At 45.3% G+C, this 16956-nt stretch overlaps 1 protein-coding gene across 1 annotated transcript in view; it reads right to left on the reverse strand.

Annotated features, from left to right (window-relative positions):
* LOC128343440 (uncharacterized) overlaps nt 1–4429 on the reverse strand; it is a 30793-nt gene extending 26364 nt beyond the window's left edge. Inside the window, exon 1 of the mRNA XM_053292507.1 lies at nt 891–4429. Coding sequence (XP_053148482.1) covers nt 1955–3190 — 1236 coding nt within the window. The 5' untranslated portion in view covers nt 3191–4429 and the 3' untranslated portion in view covers nt 891–1954. The remainder of the gene's footprint in view (nt 1–890) is intronic.
* Between the last annotated feature and the right edge of the window lie 12527 nt (nt 4430–16956).

Below are 16956 nucleotides of genomic sequence, written 5' to 3' on the forward strand. Positions count from 1 at the left end.
AATTTATATACCACCTTTCATTAAAAACAATCCAAGGTGGTTTACAAAAGTTAAAACACATATAATTAAAATGACAGTTAAAAGTATTAAGCTAAAAATATGAAAACAAATCTGATTTAAAATATATAATAAACAAACACAAAAACTATACATGGATAAAAACACACAGAAGCAGCAATAAAACAATCATGTAAAGGCCTGGATAAAAAGCCAAGATTTAACCAGCTTTCTAAAAACTGTGATGGAGTCTGAGGGGCGAATGGCCACTGGGAGAGAATTCCAAAGCCTAGAGGCAGCAACAGAGAAGGCCCTGTCCTGAGTGCATGACAACCGAGCCTCCCTCATTGTCGGCACCCGGAGCAGAGCCCCCTCAGATGATCTCGTCCAGCGGGCAGCAACCTTGGGAGCAGGCAGTCCCTCAGGTATCCCGGGCCCAAACCGTTAAGGGCTTTAAAGGTCAAAACCAGCACCCTGAATTGGACCCGGAAGCACATTGGTAACCCGTGCAGCTCTTTCAAAATAGGTGTGATGTGATCATACCAGGCAGCTCCAGATAGAACCCTAGCTGCCGCATTTTGCACAAGCTGCAGTTTCCAGATATTCTTCAAGGGCAACCCCACATAGAGCGCATTACAGTAATCCAGCTGTGACATGACTAAGGCATGGGTAACTGTGGCCAAATATGCCTTCTTGAGAAAGGGACGCAGCTGGCGCATTAGTCGAAGCTGTGCAAAGGTACCCCTGGCTACCGCCTCCACCTGAGCTTCCAAAAGCAGAGCCGGGTCCAGTAGTACCCCCAAGCTGCATACTTGCTCCTTCAAGGGGAGTGCAACCCCATCCAGAACCGGTAAAATCTCATCCTGACTGGCTCTCCTACTGACCAACATTACCTCCATCTTGTCTGGATTCAGTCTCAGTTTATTAGCTGACATCCAGCCCATCACGGCCTCCAGTCCCCGATTCAGGACATCCACCGCCTCCCTAGGATCAGGTGACAAGGAGAGATAGAGCTAAGTGTCATCTGCATATTGCTGACAACTCAGTCCAAGTCTCTGGATGACCTCTCCCAGTGGCTTCATGTAGATGTTAAACAGCATGGGGGACAAAATCGAACCCTGCAGGACCCCACAGGCCAATGGCCACGGGGCCGAGCAGCAGTGCCCCAGCACCACCTTCTGGACTCACCCCCCTGAAAGGAATGGAACCACTCCAACAAAGTACCTCCAATTCCCATACTCAAGAGGCAGTCCAGAAGAATACCATGGTCAATGAACACCGCTGAGAGGTCCAGCAGAACCAACAAGGACATACTCCCCCTGTCTAGGCCCCGGCGAAGGTCATCCACTAGACCGATCAAGGCAGTTTCAGTCCCATATCCGGGGCGGAAGCCAGATTGAAAAGGGTCCAGATAATCCGTATCATCCAAGACCCTCTGCAGCTGGGATGCTACCACACGCTTTATCACCTTGCTCAAAAACGGAAGGTTATATACAGGTCTATAGTTTTCCAGGTTGGAGGGATCAAGGGAGGGCTTTTTTAATAATGGTCTTACCAACACCACCTTGAGGCACGATGGCATCCTGCCCTCCCTTAATGAAGCATTAATGATCACCTCCAACCATCTGCCTGTACCCTCCCTGTCAGCTTTTATTAGCGATGAAGGGCAAGGGTCAAGAGTGCACGATGTCGCTCGCACACTGCACAGGATCTTGTCCACATCCTCAGGCTGCACCAACTGAAAAGAATCCAACACAACAGGACCAGATAGTACCAGAGGCACGTCTGCCAGAACTGCCAAAACTCTGGAGTCCAGGTCAGCACGGATGCGAGCGACTTTATCTGCAAAGTGACATGCAAACTGATCACAGCAGGCTGTGGATGGTTCCTCCCCCATTACCTGGGGGGATGTGTGGAGCAATGTTTTTCCCACACGAAACAGCTCTGTTTTTCTGCACTAAGCAGATGCAATGGAGGCAGAGAGAAAAAATTTCTTCGCCACCCCCACCGCCATGGAGTAGTCCCTAAAATGGGCTCTAGCCTGTGTTTGGTTGGATTCAGCACGACTCTTCCTCCAGCGTCGTTCCAGCCCTTGTCCAGGTTGTTTCATCATCCTAAGCTCTGAGGAAAACCAAGGAGCTGAACGGGCTCTGCCAAGCTGGAGAGGGCGTTTAAGAGCAACCGTGTCAACAGCGTGGGTCGTCTCTCCATTCCAGAGATCAACCAGGGCCTCAACAGGGTCACCAGCTCTGGACACTGGAAACTCCTCGAGGGCCTTCTGGAACCCAAGCGGATCCATAAGCCTCCGGGGGCGGACCGTTCTAATCGGTCCACCACCCCTGCAGAGGGCAGACAGAGCAGTCAAACTAAACCCCACCAGATGATGATCTTTCCATGACAAGGGAGTTATCTCAAACTCCTCCACCTCCAGATCATTTATTCCCTGGTCGGCAAGAACCATATCCAGAGTGTGTCCTGCCATGTAGGTAGGGCCCAATACCAATTGAGACAGGCCCATGGTTGCCATGAAATCCTGAGCCAAACCTACTAGAGGGGCCTCAGTGTGGCCATTGAAATCCCCCAGAACAATAAATTTGGGGGAACCCAACGCTACCTCCAAGACCACCCCCACCAGCTCAGGTAGGGAGACTGAAATGCAGAGGGGTGGTCGGTACACCAGCAGAATCCCCAGCCTATCTGGGAGACCCACCCTCAAGGACAAACACTCAAAATTCTGTGACTGCCTGACTAGGCACCTGGAAATGGGGAGGGTCTCTCGATAGATGACTGCAACGCCCCCTCCCTGACTCGCCAGGCGGGGCTGCTGCACACTCAGGAAACCTGGAGGACAGAGCTGGGAGAGACCAACCCCGCCCAGCTCATCCACCCAGGTCTCCGTCACACATACCAGGTCAGCACGCTCATCCACAATCAGATTGTGGATGAGAGATGTTTTAGCATTAACTGACTTGGCATTCAGCAGCAGCATCCTAATTCTCGAGGGAGTGTTCTCAGAGCTCCCAGAGGTCTCAGGGTTGGGAGAAGAGCTGGAAAAATGGACAGGCCTCAGTTGCCTGGACCATTTCTCCCTGTGACAGCCAGTCCAACTCCCACCGCTGTATTTCCCTCTGCCCGCTACCAATGGTATTTCTGCCCCCACACCAACCCCACTTTCCTGCTCTCCCAGGCACATTCCACCCAGCAGGGCCTGTTCTTCTACAGTACATGCTTTACAATTTTATCCTTAAGGATGTTTTCCATCAATTTGCCTGGAATGGACGTTAAGCTAACCAGCCTGTAATTTCCTGGATCGCCCCTGGATCCCTTTTTGAAAACTGGTGTTACATTTGCTACTTTCCAGTCCTCCAGTACAGAGCCTGGTTGCAGGGATAAGTTATATATTTTAGCAGGGAGGCCAGCAATTACACATTTGAGTTCTTTGAGGACTCTTGGATGGATGCCATCCCGCTCTGGTGACTTGCTAGTTTTCAGTTTTTCCAGACAGTTTAGAACATTATCTCTTGTCACTTCTATCTGACTCAGTTCTTTAGCCTCCATCCCGAAAAAGCCTGGTTCAGGAACAGGTATATGCTCAGTATCCTCTGCCATGAAGATGGACGCAAAGAACTCATTTAGCTGCTCTGCAACCTCCATATCTTCAATAATCCCTTTCACTCCCTCATTGTCTAATGGTCCAACTGCCTCCCTGGCAGGTTTCCTGCATCCATTGTGTTTAAAGAAGTTTTTGTTATTGCCTTTGATGCTTTTAGCTAAACGTTCCTCAAACTCTCTTTTTGCCTCCCTTATTGTCACCTTGCATTTCTTTTGCCAGAGTATGTGTTCCTTTCTGTTCTCCTCATTTGGGCAGGACTTCCAATTTCAGAAAGAAGTCTTCTTCCCTTTTATGGCTTCCTTGACAGTATCTGTTAGCCATGCTGGCATCCTTCTCGACTTAGTGGTACCTTTCCTCCAGAAACCTAACAACCTAACTTTTGGAAGAAACTGATTATCTAGACCCATTTCTAACTGGCTTTAGAATGGGCTATGGGGTTGAGACAGCCTTGGTCAGCCTGACGGATGGCCTTTACTGGGGAATCGACAGAGGGAGTGTGACTCTGTTGGTCCTCTTGGATCTCTCGGCGGCGTTCAATACCATCGACCATGGTATCCTTCTGGGTCGCCTGGGGGAGTTGGGAATAGGAGGCACTGCTTTGCAGTGGTTCTGTTCCTATCTCTCGGGTAGATCCCAGATAGTGGAGCTTGGTGACAGTTGCTCCTCAAAGCAGGAGTTGTTATATGGAGTCCCTCAGGGCTCCATTCTCTCACCAATGCTTTTCAATATCTACATGAAACCGCAGGGTGAGGTCATCAGGAAATTTGGTGCTGGGTGTTATCAGTATGCTGATGACACCCAAATCTACTTCTCCTTTCATCTTCAGGAAATGGCACTCATTCTCTAAATGCCGGCCTACAGGCAGTAATGGGCTGGATGAGGGATAACAAATTGAAGCTGAATCCAAGCAAGGCAGAGGTGCTCATTGTGGGGGCTCATAATCTGAGGGGTGAGTTAGATCTTCCTGTGCTGGATGGGGTTACACTCCCCCAGAAGGAGCAGGTGAGCAGCTTGGGAGTACTCCTGGACCCAGGCCTCACCCTGGTATATCAGGTGGAGGCCATGGCCAGGAGTGCTTTCTATCAGCTTTGGCTATTTGATAGCTGTGCCCATTCCTTGGAGAGAATGACCTCAAAACAGTGGTGCACCAGCTGGTAACCTCCCGGCTTGACTATTGCAATGCGCTCTACGTGAGGCTGCCTTTGTACATAGTTCGGAAACTTCAATTAGGTCAGAATGTGGCAGCCAGATTGGTCTCTGAGGTAACCCGGAGAGACCATATTACGCCTATTTTGAAACAATTGCACTGGCTGCCGATATGTTTCCGGGCAAAATACAGGTGAAACTCGGAAAATTAGAATATTGTGCAAAAGTCCATTAATTTCAGTAATGCAAATTAAAAGGTGAAACTGATATATGAGACAGACGCATTACATGCAAAGCGAGCTAAATCAAGCCTTAATTTGTTATAATTGTGATGATCATGGCGTACAGCTCATGAAAACCCCAAATCCACAATCTCAGAAAATTAGAATATTACATGGAACCAAGAAGACAAGGATTGAAGAATAGAACAATATCGGACCTCTGAAAAGTATAAGCATGCATATGTATTCAGTACTTGGTTTGGGCCCCTTTTGCAGCAATTACTGCCTCAATGCGGCGTGGCATGGATGCTATCAGCCTGTGGCACTGATGAGGTATTATGGAAGACCAGGATGCTTCATTAGCGGCCTTCAGCAATTCTGCATTGTTTGGTCTCATGTCTCTCATCCTTCTCTTGGCAATGCCCCATAGATTCTCTATGGGGTCAAGTCAGGCGAGTTTGCTGGCCAATCAAGCACAGTACACTGTATACTTTTCAGAGGTCTGATATTGTTCTTTTCTTCAATCTTTGTCTTCTTGGTTCCATGTAATATTCTAATTTTCTGAGATTGTGGATTTGGGGTTTTCATGAGCTGTACGCCATGATCATCACAATTATAACAAATTAAGGCTTGACTTATCTCGCTTTGCATGTAATGCGTCTGTCTCATATATCAGTTTCACCTTTTAATTTGCACTACTGAAATTAATGGACTTTTGCACGATATTCTAATTTTCTGAGTTTCACCTGTACAAAGTGCTGGTTATTACCTTTAAAGCCCTGAACGGCTTAGGCCCGAGTTACCTCAGAGAGTGCCTTCTTCTGCGTGATCCCCACGGCACATTAAGGTCATCTGAGGAGGTTCGTCTCCAGTTACCACCAGCCCATCTGGTGGCGACTCAGAGGCGGGCCTTCTCTATAGCTGTTCCGGGGCTGTGGAATGCGCTCCCTGCGGAAATCCGTAATTTGAATTCTCTATTAGTCTTAAGGATAGCCCTTAAAACATCTGTTTCGCCTGGCTTTCTAGGGTTTTTAAATCGGTTTTAATATTTTAACCCGGTTTCAGGGTTTTAAATTACTGTGACTGTTTAATTGTTGTTTTAAAAGTTTTTAAATTAATTGTTGTTATATTGTTTTTTAATTTTTGTTTTAGCTCTTTACTGTTTTAATGGTTTGTTTTAATTGTAAACTGCTCTGAGCCATTTTGGAAGGGCAGTATAAAAATCAAATCAATCAATCAATAAATGGGCTTCTAGTATTGTGGTTTTGAGTAAACTCCATGCATTCTGGAATGAAGTGACTCTCCTGATTTTCCCTTTCAGTTTTCTTTTCACCATACTCCTCATTTTGGAGAAGTTTCTCTTCTGAAATTCAAAGTGTCTGTGTTAGACTTCCTTGGTAATTCTCTCCTCGCATGTATGCTGAATTTGATCGCATTATGGTCACTGTTCCCTAAAGGGTCGATGACACTGATATCACGCACCAGGTCCTGGGTGCCACTCAGGATTAAGTCCAAGGTCGTCTTCTCCATGATTGGTTTCAAGACCATCTGTTCTAGGGCACCATCATTCAGCGTATCTAGAAATTTGATCTCTCTGTCATTACCTGACTGTGAATTTACCCAGTCTATGTGCGGGTAATTGAAGTCACCTATTATTACAGCCCCGCCTGTCCGTGACAGCTCCCTGATTTCCTGCTGCAACTCCCAGTCACTGTCAGCATTTTGATCCAGAGGGCGACAGCACATCCCAGTAGCACATTCCCTTTCAGGCTTTGTATTGTCACCCACAGGGTTTCTGTGGAGGACTCTGGTCCTCCTAGGTTTTCTACCTTGTTAGATTCTATCCCTTCTTTAACATACAGTGTTACTCCACCTCCTAGGCGCTCCTCCCTGTCCTTTCTATAGAGTTTATATCCAGGGATAACAGTGTCCCACTGGTTCTCACTGTTCCACCATGTTTCTGTTATGACCACTATATCTATTTCTATGTTAGCAGCCAAGCACTCCAGCTCACCCATCTTGGCTCGGAGGCTTCTGGCATTGGCATATAAGCACCTATATGCTGAATCTCTCACCTGGTTTATGCTATCTTTCTTTTGACTCTTTGAACAGCTGGCACAGCCTTCTGTCTGCTCTTTATGTGGTTCTGATCTGTCCCCTTCTGTTTTATCTTATAAATGAATATTTTAATAATAAATGTTGATGCTTCTTAATCCATATAAATACCTGAGAATCATTGATAAAGACTTAAAAAACAAACCTTAGATGAAAGGTTATTAATATGTGACAACAATAAATATACTAAAAAATATTGATAATATGAAAGCCTACAACAATTATTAGGCCACAATTATTCTCATAGTTGTCCTTAGTGTCCAGAAATGTCCTCAAACATATATTTACTGAGTCATTGATTCTTATAATTCCTGGTCAAGTTATAGAACACAAAAAAAGTTCTCAGACATATGTTGACTGAGTCATTGATTCTTGTGGTTCCTGGTCAAGTCTTTTGTCAGAGGGACTATGATCTTCCTCAGTGACTATTTTAATAGAATGCTTTCACAAGGACAATTCATCTCCAATCTCCATCTAGCCCAAAGAGGTTTTCACAATTTCTCAATTTTCTACTTGCAGGCCCTTTGCAATGAGTTTGAATTTTAAGCCTCAGATTGATAAATCCACTATATTTTGATGTGGCTCTCTAATTTTCTAGTTTTTACAATAAGGGCTTCACATTTTATAGAAGAAAGGTGTGTGCGTTGATTATGAAGAGAAACTTTGGAGAAACTGTGAACATTTCTGCCTGGAACCATCTCTTCCCAGCCCAATATCATAGGAACAAAGAAAGCTGCAGGAGAGAGAAGAGGAGGGCCACCATCTGCCCCTAGGCAGACCTCAGGTTGAGAGACTGGGTGCCTGCCTGTTTGCTTCTTCTACTGCCCCCCAGGACTGGCTGCTGTACTGAGGTGAGGCCTTGCAGGATTGGGGCCCGGGGAGGAGGGTGACTTGGCAGTTTCCTGGATTTCATTTGCCTAGAGCTGCCTGCTCAGGGCTATACATGGTGCTGCCAGTGGCGGTGGGGGGTTTGCCCCTTCGGGGGACAGGGAGGGCGAGGTCTCCTGGCCCAGGTATTTGTATGTGGGGGGAGCATTTAATAGTGGGGCTTCTGTTTTAATTAGTCTTGGGTGAGATAGTTTTAGAATGTGCCTGGGCTTACCTGGAGATGGGGAGACTGGGGGCGTGTTCACTGACTGTGGGGCAGCCATTCCAGTGGTGGGGAACAGAAGAAGTAACGTTGGCAGGTCAGTGGGCCGTTACAGAGGAAGGAGATTTGGAAATCTAATAGCTGTTTCCCCTTCTGGCTGTCCTGCCAGCTCTTTGACCTTAGGGAGCAGTGCCGACCACCCTTGGAACCTCACCTTGCTCCTCTGTAATGCCAGGTCTGTCCAGAATAAGTCAGAAACCATCCATGATTTGATTCTGGATGAAGGTGCCAACCTGGTATATATAACAGGGAACTAGCTGAGGGAGGCTGGGGGCCCAGTGTGGTCCCAGCTTCTTCCTCCAGGGTACTCTGTTGAGGATCGGGTGAGGGACCGTGGGCAGGGAGGTGGAGTGGCTGTGGTCAAACTCTCTCGTATTAGGGCTGACTTAGATTCAAACTCCACAATTGTTACCGAGTCGGATGCCGAGGTGTCCAGCAGCTCCTCTTATGTGATGACCCTGGATCAGTTCCAGTTTGTGACTCCTGAGGATGTGGACAAGTTGCTTGCAGTGGTGTGGCCTACCACCTGTCCTCTTGATCCTTACCCAACAGGGCTTATACTATTTAGCAAAGAGGCTGCTGTAGAGGGGATGGTAGAGATGATAAATGCTTCTCTGGGGAAGGGCAGGATGCCTCCTTGTCTTAAGGAGGTAATAATTAGACCATTTCTGAAGAAGCCTGCCTTAGATCCCTCTGAAAAGTATAAGCATGCATATGTATTCAGTACTTGGTTTGGGCCCCTTTTGCAGCAATTACTGCCTCAATGCGGCGTGGCATGGATGCTATCAGCCTGTGGCACTGATGAGGTATTATGGAAGACCAGGATACTTCATTAGTGGCCTTCAGCAATTCTGCATTGTTTGGTCTCATGTCTCTCATCCTTCTCTTGGCAATGCCCCATAGATTCTCTATGGGGTCAGGTCAGGCGAGTTTGCTGGCCAATCAAGCACAGTACACTGTATACTTTTCAGAGGTCCGATATTGTTCTGTTCTTCAATCCTTGTCTTCTTGGTTCCATGTAATATTCTAATTTTCTGAGATTGTGGATTTGGGGTTTTCATGAGCTGTACGCCATGATCATCACAATTATAACAAATTAAGGCTTGACTTATCTCGCTTTGCATGTAATGCGTCTGTCTCATATATCAGTTTCACCTTTTAATTTGCATTACTGAAATTAATGGACTTTTGCACGATATTCTAATTTTCCGAGTTTCACCTGTAGACCCATTTCAAACTGGATTTCGGGCTGGCTATGGGGTGGATACTGCCTGATGGATGATCTCCAACTGGGAATTGACAGAGGAAGTGTGACTTGGTTGATCCTTTTGGATCTCTTGGTGGCTTTCGATACTATTGTCCATAGTACCCTTCTGGAATGTCTGAGGGGATTGGGGGTGGGAGACACTGCTTTGCAATGGTTCCACTCCTATCTCATGGGGAGATTCCAGATGGTGTGTCTCTTGGAGACTGTTGTGCTTCAAAACCTGAACTTTCCTATGGTGTCCCATAGGGCTCCATATTGTCTCCGATGTTGTTTAACATCTACATGACTGCTGGGAGGGAACATCAGGAGATTTGGTGCAAGGTGTTATCCATATGCTGATGACACCCAAAACTATTTCTCCATGTCAACATCATCAGGAGAAGGCATAACCTCTCTAAATGCCTGCCTGGAGGCAGTAATGGGCTGGATGAGGGATAACAAACTGAGGCTGAATCCATATAAGATGGAGGTACTTTTTGTGCGGGGCCGAAACTTGGAAGACAATTTTGATTTGGTGGTTCTGGATGGGGTCACACTCCCCTGGAAGGAATAGGTATGCAGTCTGGGGGTGCTTTTGGATCCAAACCTCTCCCTGGTGTCCCAGGTTGAGGTGCTGGCCAGAGGTGCTTTTTATCATCTTTGGCTGATAATGCCAGCTGCGTCTGTTTCTTGAGATAAATGACCTCAAGACAGTGGTATATCTGCTGGTAACCTCCAGGCTGGATTACTACAATGCACTCTGTGTGGAGCTGCCTTTGTACGTAGTCCAGAAACAACAGTTGGTTCATAATGTGGCAGCCAGGTTGGTCTCTGGGTCATCTAGGAGAGACCATATTACACCTGTGTTGAAGGAACTACACTGGCTGCCGATACGTTTCCGGGCAAAATACAAGGTGCTGTTTATTACATATAAAGCCCAAAACAGCTTAGGCCCTGGGTATTTAAGATAATGTCTCTTCGCCATGAGCCCCACCACCTGTTAAAATCAACTGGAGAGGTTTGTCTGCAGTTGCCACCAACCTGTTTGGCGGCTACTCGGGAACGAGCCTTCTCAGTGGCTGCCTCTGGACTTTGGAGTACGCTCCCCATTGAAATAAGAGCCTCCTCATCTCTGGCAACTTTTAAAAAGTCAATCAAGACACATCTGCTCACCCAGGCTTTTAATTAGATCTATAGTTTTAATATTTTAAATACTGGGTTTTAAATATTTTAAATGATTTTAATTGTTAATTGCTTTGATGTTTTAAATGATTTTAATTAATTGCAAACCACCCAGAAACACAAGTTTTGGGTGCTACAGAAATATTTTAAATAAAATAAAACAAACTCACTCACTCCTTGGAGTTCTAGGGCAAGACTTAATTCCTGGGGCATTGTGTGACTCCCTTCACCCACCAATGCAGCATCCGCCCCCACCTTTGGTACTAAACTTCTTGTTGTAAACTGCCCAGAGACGTAAGTTTTGGGCGGTGTAAAAATATGACAAACAAAAATAAATAAATAAATAATAAACCTTTAAAAGCTGAATCAGAAGGCACTATGGATGACAGAAGCTGTTAGTGACTCTAGCATCATAGTCTATGCCATGGATTCCCAACCTTGATTCCCTAGATGATGCTGGACTACAATTCCCATCATCCCCAGCCACAACTGAGAGGATGGGAGCTGTAGTGCAACATTTGGGGAATGCTGGAACCTTTGATTCATTTATGGGACCATAGACTGTAAAAAATGCTGCAGTCTTTAGCATCTTTAGCAGTCTATGGTCCATGTTAGAAGAGAGGGAAGTGGGAAGGTACAAAATTTCCCACTTCTAGCTTGGGACAAGCTTTTTATTACTGGATTGTTCCATAAAACTGCCTTTGCGTTGAGCCAGAATAAGGATGAAGAAGAGGGCCTCCTTTGAACTGTTGAATACGTAATGCTAATGATGTAAAACAACAAGTAGGCAAAACTCACAGGATAATTCCTCTAGCAATACAGAAAATCTCAGGTGCTTCATAAGGCAGTATAATACCAGTACAACGTGGGGCATCTTTGCTGGTGCCAGGCACTCCAGCCTCCCCATCTTGATTTGGGCCTCAAAAACCAAGGAAAAGTGTGGCTGCATGGAGAGCAAGTTGGAAGCAAGTACAATTTGTGACATTGCCCAACATCAGAATGTGGCACGTCTGCTAAGGCATCAGTCTTAGGTTCCAATTCCCCGCTTTGTGGAGCTTGAGTAAGACGGAGATAGCCTTAACTATTGTCTTAAACTGGCAGGTTTTTTTACTATTGAATTTTCACAGTTTGAGATATATATATATAATTAGTGTTGGCAATCCAGTAATCACCCCAATGACACATTTAATAATTCTAATGAACACTGCATAATATAATGGGGTGAACTGTATTATACTTTATAGATTTCTAAAACAGTTGTAGGATATTCTGCATTATACTAGTCTTGTGGTATAGTTGAATCAGTGTGCTGTAGTGGTTAGAGGGTTGGACTGGGGAGACCTGAGTTCAAATCCTCCACCAGCCATGAAACCCTCTGGGTGATTTGGGGCCAGTCACTTCTCTCTCAGCCAAACTTACTGTCACCTTCTCCCGTTTCTCCCAGAGTCCACACTCCAGAGACCAACACTGAAATCGATTTAGGGGCAAATTTAAAGTAATCATCTTCAACAAATACACATTTTACACTTATAATGAGCATATGTTTTAAAACCAAAAACCCCAATCCCCTGTTCAGAAGAGTGAAAGGCAACAAAACAGGATAGACCACAGGAGTCTCACCCACGCTTCTGTAATCCACACAGGACAGGTGAAGCAGCTGCTGCTCAGGCTTCTCTGCAGATCTTGGGCCTCAGTCTGTCTGGCTCCTGGTGCTGACTCTGCGGCTGAACAAGGAGACGGGAGAGCAAGAAGCTGCTCTCCTCTTCTCCTTTCCAATGTCTCGGTCTTTGCTCTTTCTCTTCTTCTTCCTAAGCTCACCCCTTCTCAAGATCTCTTTCCTCACAGAGTCTCTCCCTCAGAATTATCTCCCTCACACAGGCATTTCCCTGTGGCAACTCCCCAGGGCCGCCTTTGTTATGAACCCTGCCCGCCTATTCTCTTCAGGAGAGATTCGCCTGAGCGCCTGCCGCCCTGCTCGCTCCTCTCGGGAGGACTCGAAAACGATCCTTTTCTGTACTTGTCCCAGGACTGTGGAGGGCACTTCCTGCTGAGATTAGAGCTGCTCCATCCCTGTTGGCTTTTCAGAAACAAGGAATGACACTTCTCTTCAGCCGAGCTTTTTAGCTGTTTGGTAGTTCTTATGGTTTAGTTATTTTAATTTGAACTTTATATATTTCAAATTGTTTTTTAAAATCTTTGTTTAGTGGGCAGTATACAAATATGATAGATAGATAGATAGATAGATGGATAGATAGAGTTTCGACAGCCACATCCAGCAGGGGGCGGCATACACTCAGGCTTACATTACCTCACAGGGTTGTTTTGGTTTTCTTGGTGGAAGCGTGGGATATAAATGTAAAAATAAACAAACAACAAAATATGCTACGGTATATACAACAGTGTCTTAGAACGTGCCCCTGGGGAGCACTTTGTTAAAACACACACACTCCAGTGTGAGAGCCATTTCCCACCCCCATGTGGAGCTGTGCTTTCCCCAGCACTGGAGAGCAGGAGGGAGGGCTGGAAGAACAGAGCACCATCGCCATCTTGAAAGACACACACAGAGTGCTGGGAAATGCCGTCCTTCCCGTCACTTTGGCCACAGAACTCTGTACTTCTTGTCTCCTCTGGGGTAACTCTATAAATAAAAAGTCTCCCTCTCTTCCATCTTCACCTGAAGATCTTCTCCCAGAGACACTCCGCTGATTGAGGACAGGGTCATGGGTCCAGCTTCTGTTTTGTCCAGAGTTTGACTTCTTTCTCATCCAGTCCAGATTCACCTCCATTTTGAGGCATCAGATTTACATATCTAGAGGTGTTTGAAATTTGCCTCAGATAAACCGGTACTTCATCTCCCAGTGATTGACAGCTCCAACAATGTCAATCAAAACCAGCAACTTTTCTAGAGTTGACCCAGGACTCTGTAAAGTGCTTCCTAACGAAATTAAGAGTCTCTCCTTCTCTGAATGTTTTAAAGAAGGACCTAAAAACATACCTGTTTAGTCAGGGGTTTAGTTTATAGTTTTACAGCTTCAGTTTTAGAGTTTTTATTGTATTTTAAATTGTTTTAATTAAGTTAATGTTTTAATGGTTTTATATTGTGAACCGCCCAGGGACTTTTTAGTATGGGATGGTATATAAATGTACTAAATAAAATAATAAATAAGTAACGGCTAGCCACTGTTGGCCTGCCATTTCTCCCCCTTAAGCAGACTAAATTCGGTTCGTCCCTGGGTCCGCCTTTTAGCCAATCAAACAGACACAGCGGGAATCTCTTTTGAGGCAATTTATTGCACTGCAGTTGCAACAGGTAATCAGTGGGCTTTACGCTCTCAAACTGATTACAGTTTGGTTACAGGTGCATCTTACATTTATACAAACAATCTGAATGATGCTGACACCCTAAACATAGTATACGTGGCAATAAAATGGTGGACTAAGTATTTAGTACGCATGCGGATGATTCATTGTTCATCTGGTGATTACTCCTTATCCTGTTTTCTTAATTGTCAGCAAAGAACAGTGAGAATCCTGTGAGAACCAAGTTTCTTAGATACAATTTAGTGGAGAGAGATAATGACCTTGATCATGTGAGGCCGTGATGTCCCTGAGCTGGCCTGAGCTGGGCTGGGGTTACTTTAAGTTAGAGTGAGGTATTCTAAGTAAAATGGAGTTACTTTGGTTTTCTGAAACACATCAATTTGAACAAATTAATTATGTTAAAGTTAGGACAAAGTGAATTCAATGCAGCTTGCCTGTGTATTTGCATATGTTTTCACAAGCCAGTGAGATGTAGTGGTTAGAGTGTTAGAATACAACCAGGGAGACCCGAGTTCAAATCCCCATTCAGCCATGAAATTCACCGGGTGACTCTGGGCCAGTCACATATCTCTCAGCCTAACCTACCTCACAGGATAAACATAACCATGTATGAACCAAAACCTCTGGGATCCTTGGAGGAAGAGTGGGAAATGAAATAAATAAATATAAATTTGTGTTTTGTTGCATGTGTTTCTGATGCATACATTTGACATTTGTGTGTTGTGTGTCTGTGCATTGTGCATGTGTTGTGTGCTTGTGCATTCTGTGTTGCAGGTGGTGTATTTGTACTGCATGTTTGTGCATTGTAGAAGTTGCATGTTTGTGCATTTGCAGGTGTGTTTTGTGTTGCATTGTTGTGTGTTGTATACATGTGTTTGAATGTTTGTAGGTTTATGTCAAATGTGTGTTTGTGTATTCATGTTTGTGTTGCATGTTTGTGCTGTGTGTTTGTGCACCAGTGCATTTGCATGTGTTGTATGTCTGTGCGTTGTGTGTTGCAGGTGTTGTGTTTGTGCATTTCTCTGTGTTGCATGTTTTTGTGCTTGTGTTGCATGTTGCCAGTGTTGTGTGTGTGCATGTTTGATTATGTAGGTGTTGTGTGCTGCAGGTGTTATATATTTGTGTGTTTGTACTGTCTGTCTATATGTTGTGGGTATTGCATGTTTGTGTGTTTGAGTTGCGTGTTTCTGTGTTGCATGTTTTGTGTTGTGCATTTGCAAGTGTTGCGCTGCAGGTGTTACATTGCAGGTGTGATGTGCTTATGCATTGTTGTGTGCTTGCAGATGTTGCATGTTTGTGTTACTGTTTGTGTGTTGTGCATTTGCTAGTGCTGTGTGTTCATGTTGTGCATTTGTGTGTTGTGTATTTGTGTGCTTGTATTGCATGTTTGCATGTTTGTGCATTTGCAGGTGTTTGTGTTGCATGGTTGTGTGTTGTATGCATGTGTTTGGATGTCTGTAGGTTTATTTTGAGGGTTTATTTGTGTATTTGTATATTTAAAAACAGGTCTATCTGAGTACATCAGTTGTTTTCTCCCAAATATAAAAGAAATGTGTGCTACACTGTTTGAAAGATTGTGGGGGAGGGAAGGACCAATGTGTCAATTTTCAGCACTTTTTTACTTGCTGTAGATGTCTAATTTTTATCAGATCTCCTTGAGATTAGGCACATTTGTAGACCACACACACCAAGTTTCAAGTTATTCGCTCAACAGTTGTTATAATTATAAGCAATAGTATTTTTAGGCAAAAAATGGCGGAACATCTCACCCCCCACTTCCATGCCCCTTTAATTAATGTCTATTTATTTCCCTGCTGTCTAGAAAACAGTACATTTTTAAAACTGTACACGGGCGACATGGCTAAGCATAGGTAGACAGGAGAGGAGGGAGGCTGGAGGCAGCCCATATTCGGCCAGCGCCACAGTCCCTTGGACCCGCCCCCATGTCTGATGTCAGATGCAGGGGGCCGGCTAGCCACGGCCCTGCATCTGAAGTCAGGTGTGGGGTCGTGGTCTCCCTCCCAAATGGGGCCACGCAGCCCCGTTTGGAAGGGAGATTGGGCAGCGCGGGCTGGAGCAGCTCTCCCTGCCTTTAAAAGGCAGGGACAGCCGGTCCTGACCATGCTGCCATTGCAGTATGGGCTGATCTCCATACCAAATAAATAAATAAATGTGGGGGGAGAAAATACATAATACAATACAGAACAATATTTAAAAGACTTTAAAAAATCAGGTCAAAATTTAAAATTTAAAAGGCCTGGGTGAACAACAACAACATCTGGGAATCCCTCTTAGATGGAACAGTGGTTATCCCCCTTCTTGCAAAAGAGAAATAGCTTTGCTAGTCTTCTCCTCAGGAACTCAGATAAGCACAGCGCATCCCACCCTGCTACCATTAACATGCTAATGATCTGCCAAGGACCAGGATAAGTCATTAACATTCAAAAGACCCAGATCTCTCTCCATCAGGAGACATCCCGGCTGGCAGAAAGTTCACCCATGCAAGCTTACATGTACACTTCCAAACCATTCCACCATTTGTTTCCTAGGATTACACCCACATTGTTGATTCATGCAAACACGAATCCCCTTGTTCCACAGAGTTTTAGCCCCTCCTGTCAGGGCACTTGGCTTGTGCATTGCCCCGGGGCATGAATTTGCCTTATTGTATCCCAGATCGAAGCACATGTTTAGAATACTCAGGACACCCAGGGAACTCTTAGAACCTACCCTGGACCCAAGCAGAAAGGGTAGGACACCCACTTACACGGACCTATGCCACCCTGGTTCTTCAGCCCGCGAAGTGGTCATGCTGCGGCACTTGCCTCTGCCTTTCTGCTCTATCCCTGTGAACACATCACCTGCAAGTGCAGTGAACACACTCACAGATCAGGGCTGGTAATACTAACTTCCTATCCCTTTAAATCTCCTCATTCTCTTCTCTTTCCTCCTTTAATCCTGCATT

Source organism: Hemicordylus capensis, chromosome 2 (assembly GCF_027244095.1).
Source record: "Hemicordylus capensis ecotype Gifberg chromosome 2, rHemCap1.1.pri, whole genome shotgun sequence".
In the NCBI taxonomy this organism is placed as follows: domain Eukaryota; kingdom Metazoa; phylum Chordata; class Lepidosauria; order Squamata; family Cordylidae; genus Hemicordylus; species Hemicordylus capensis.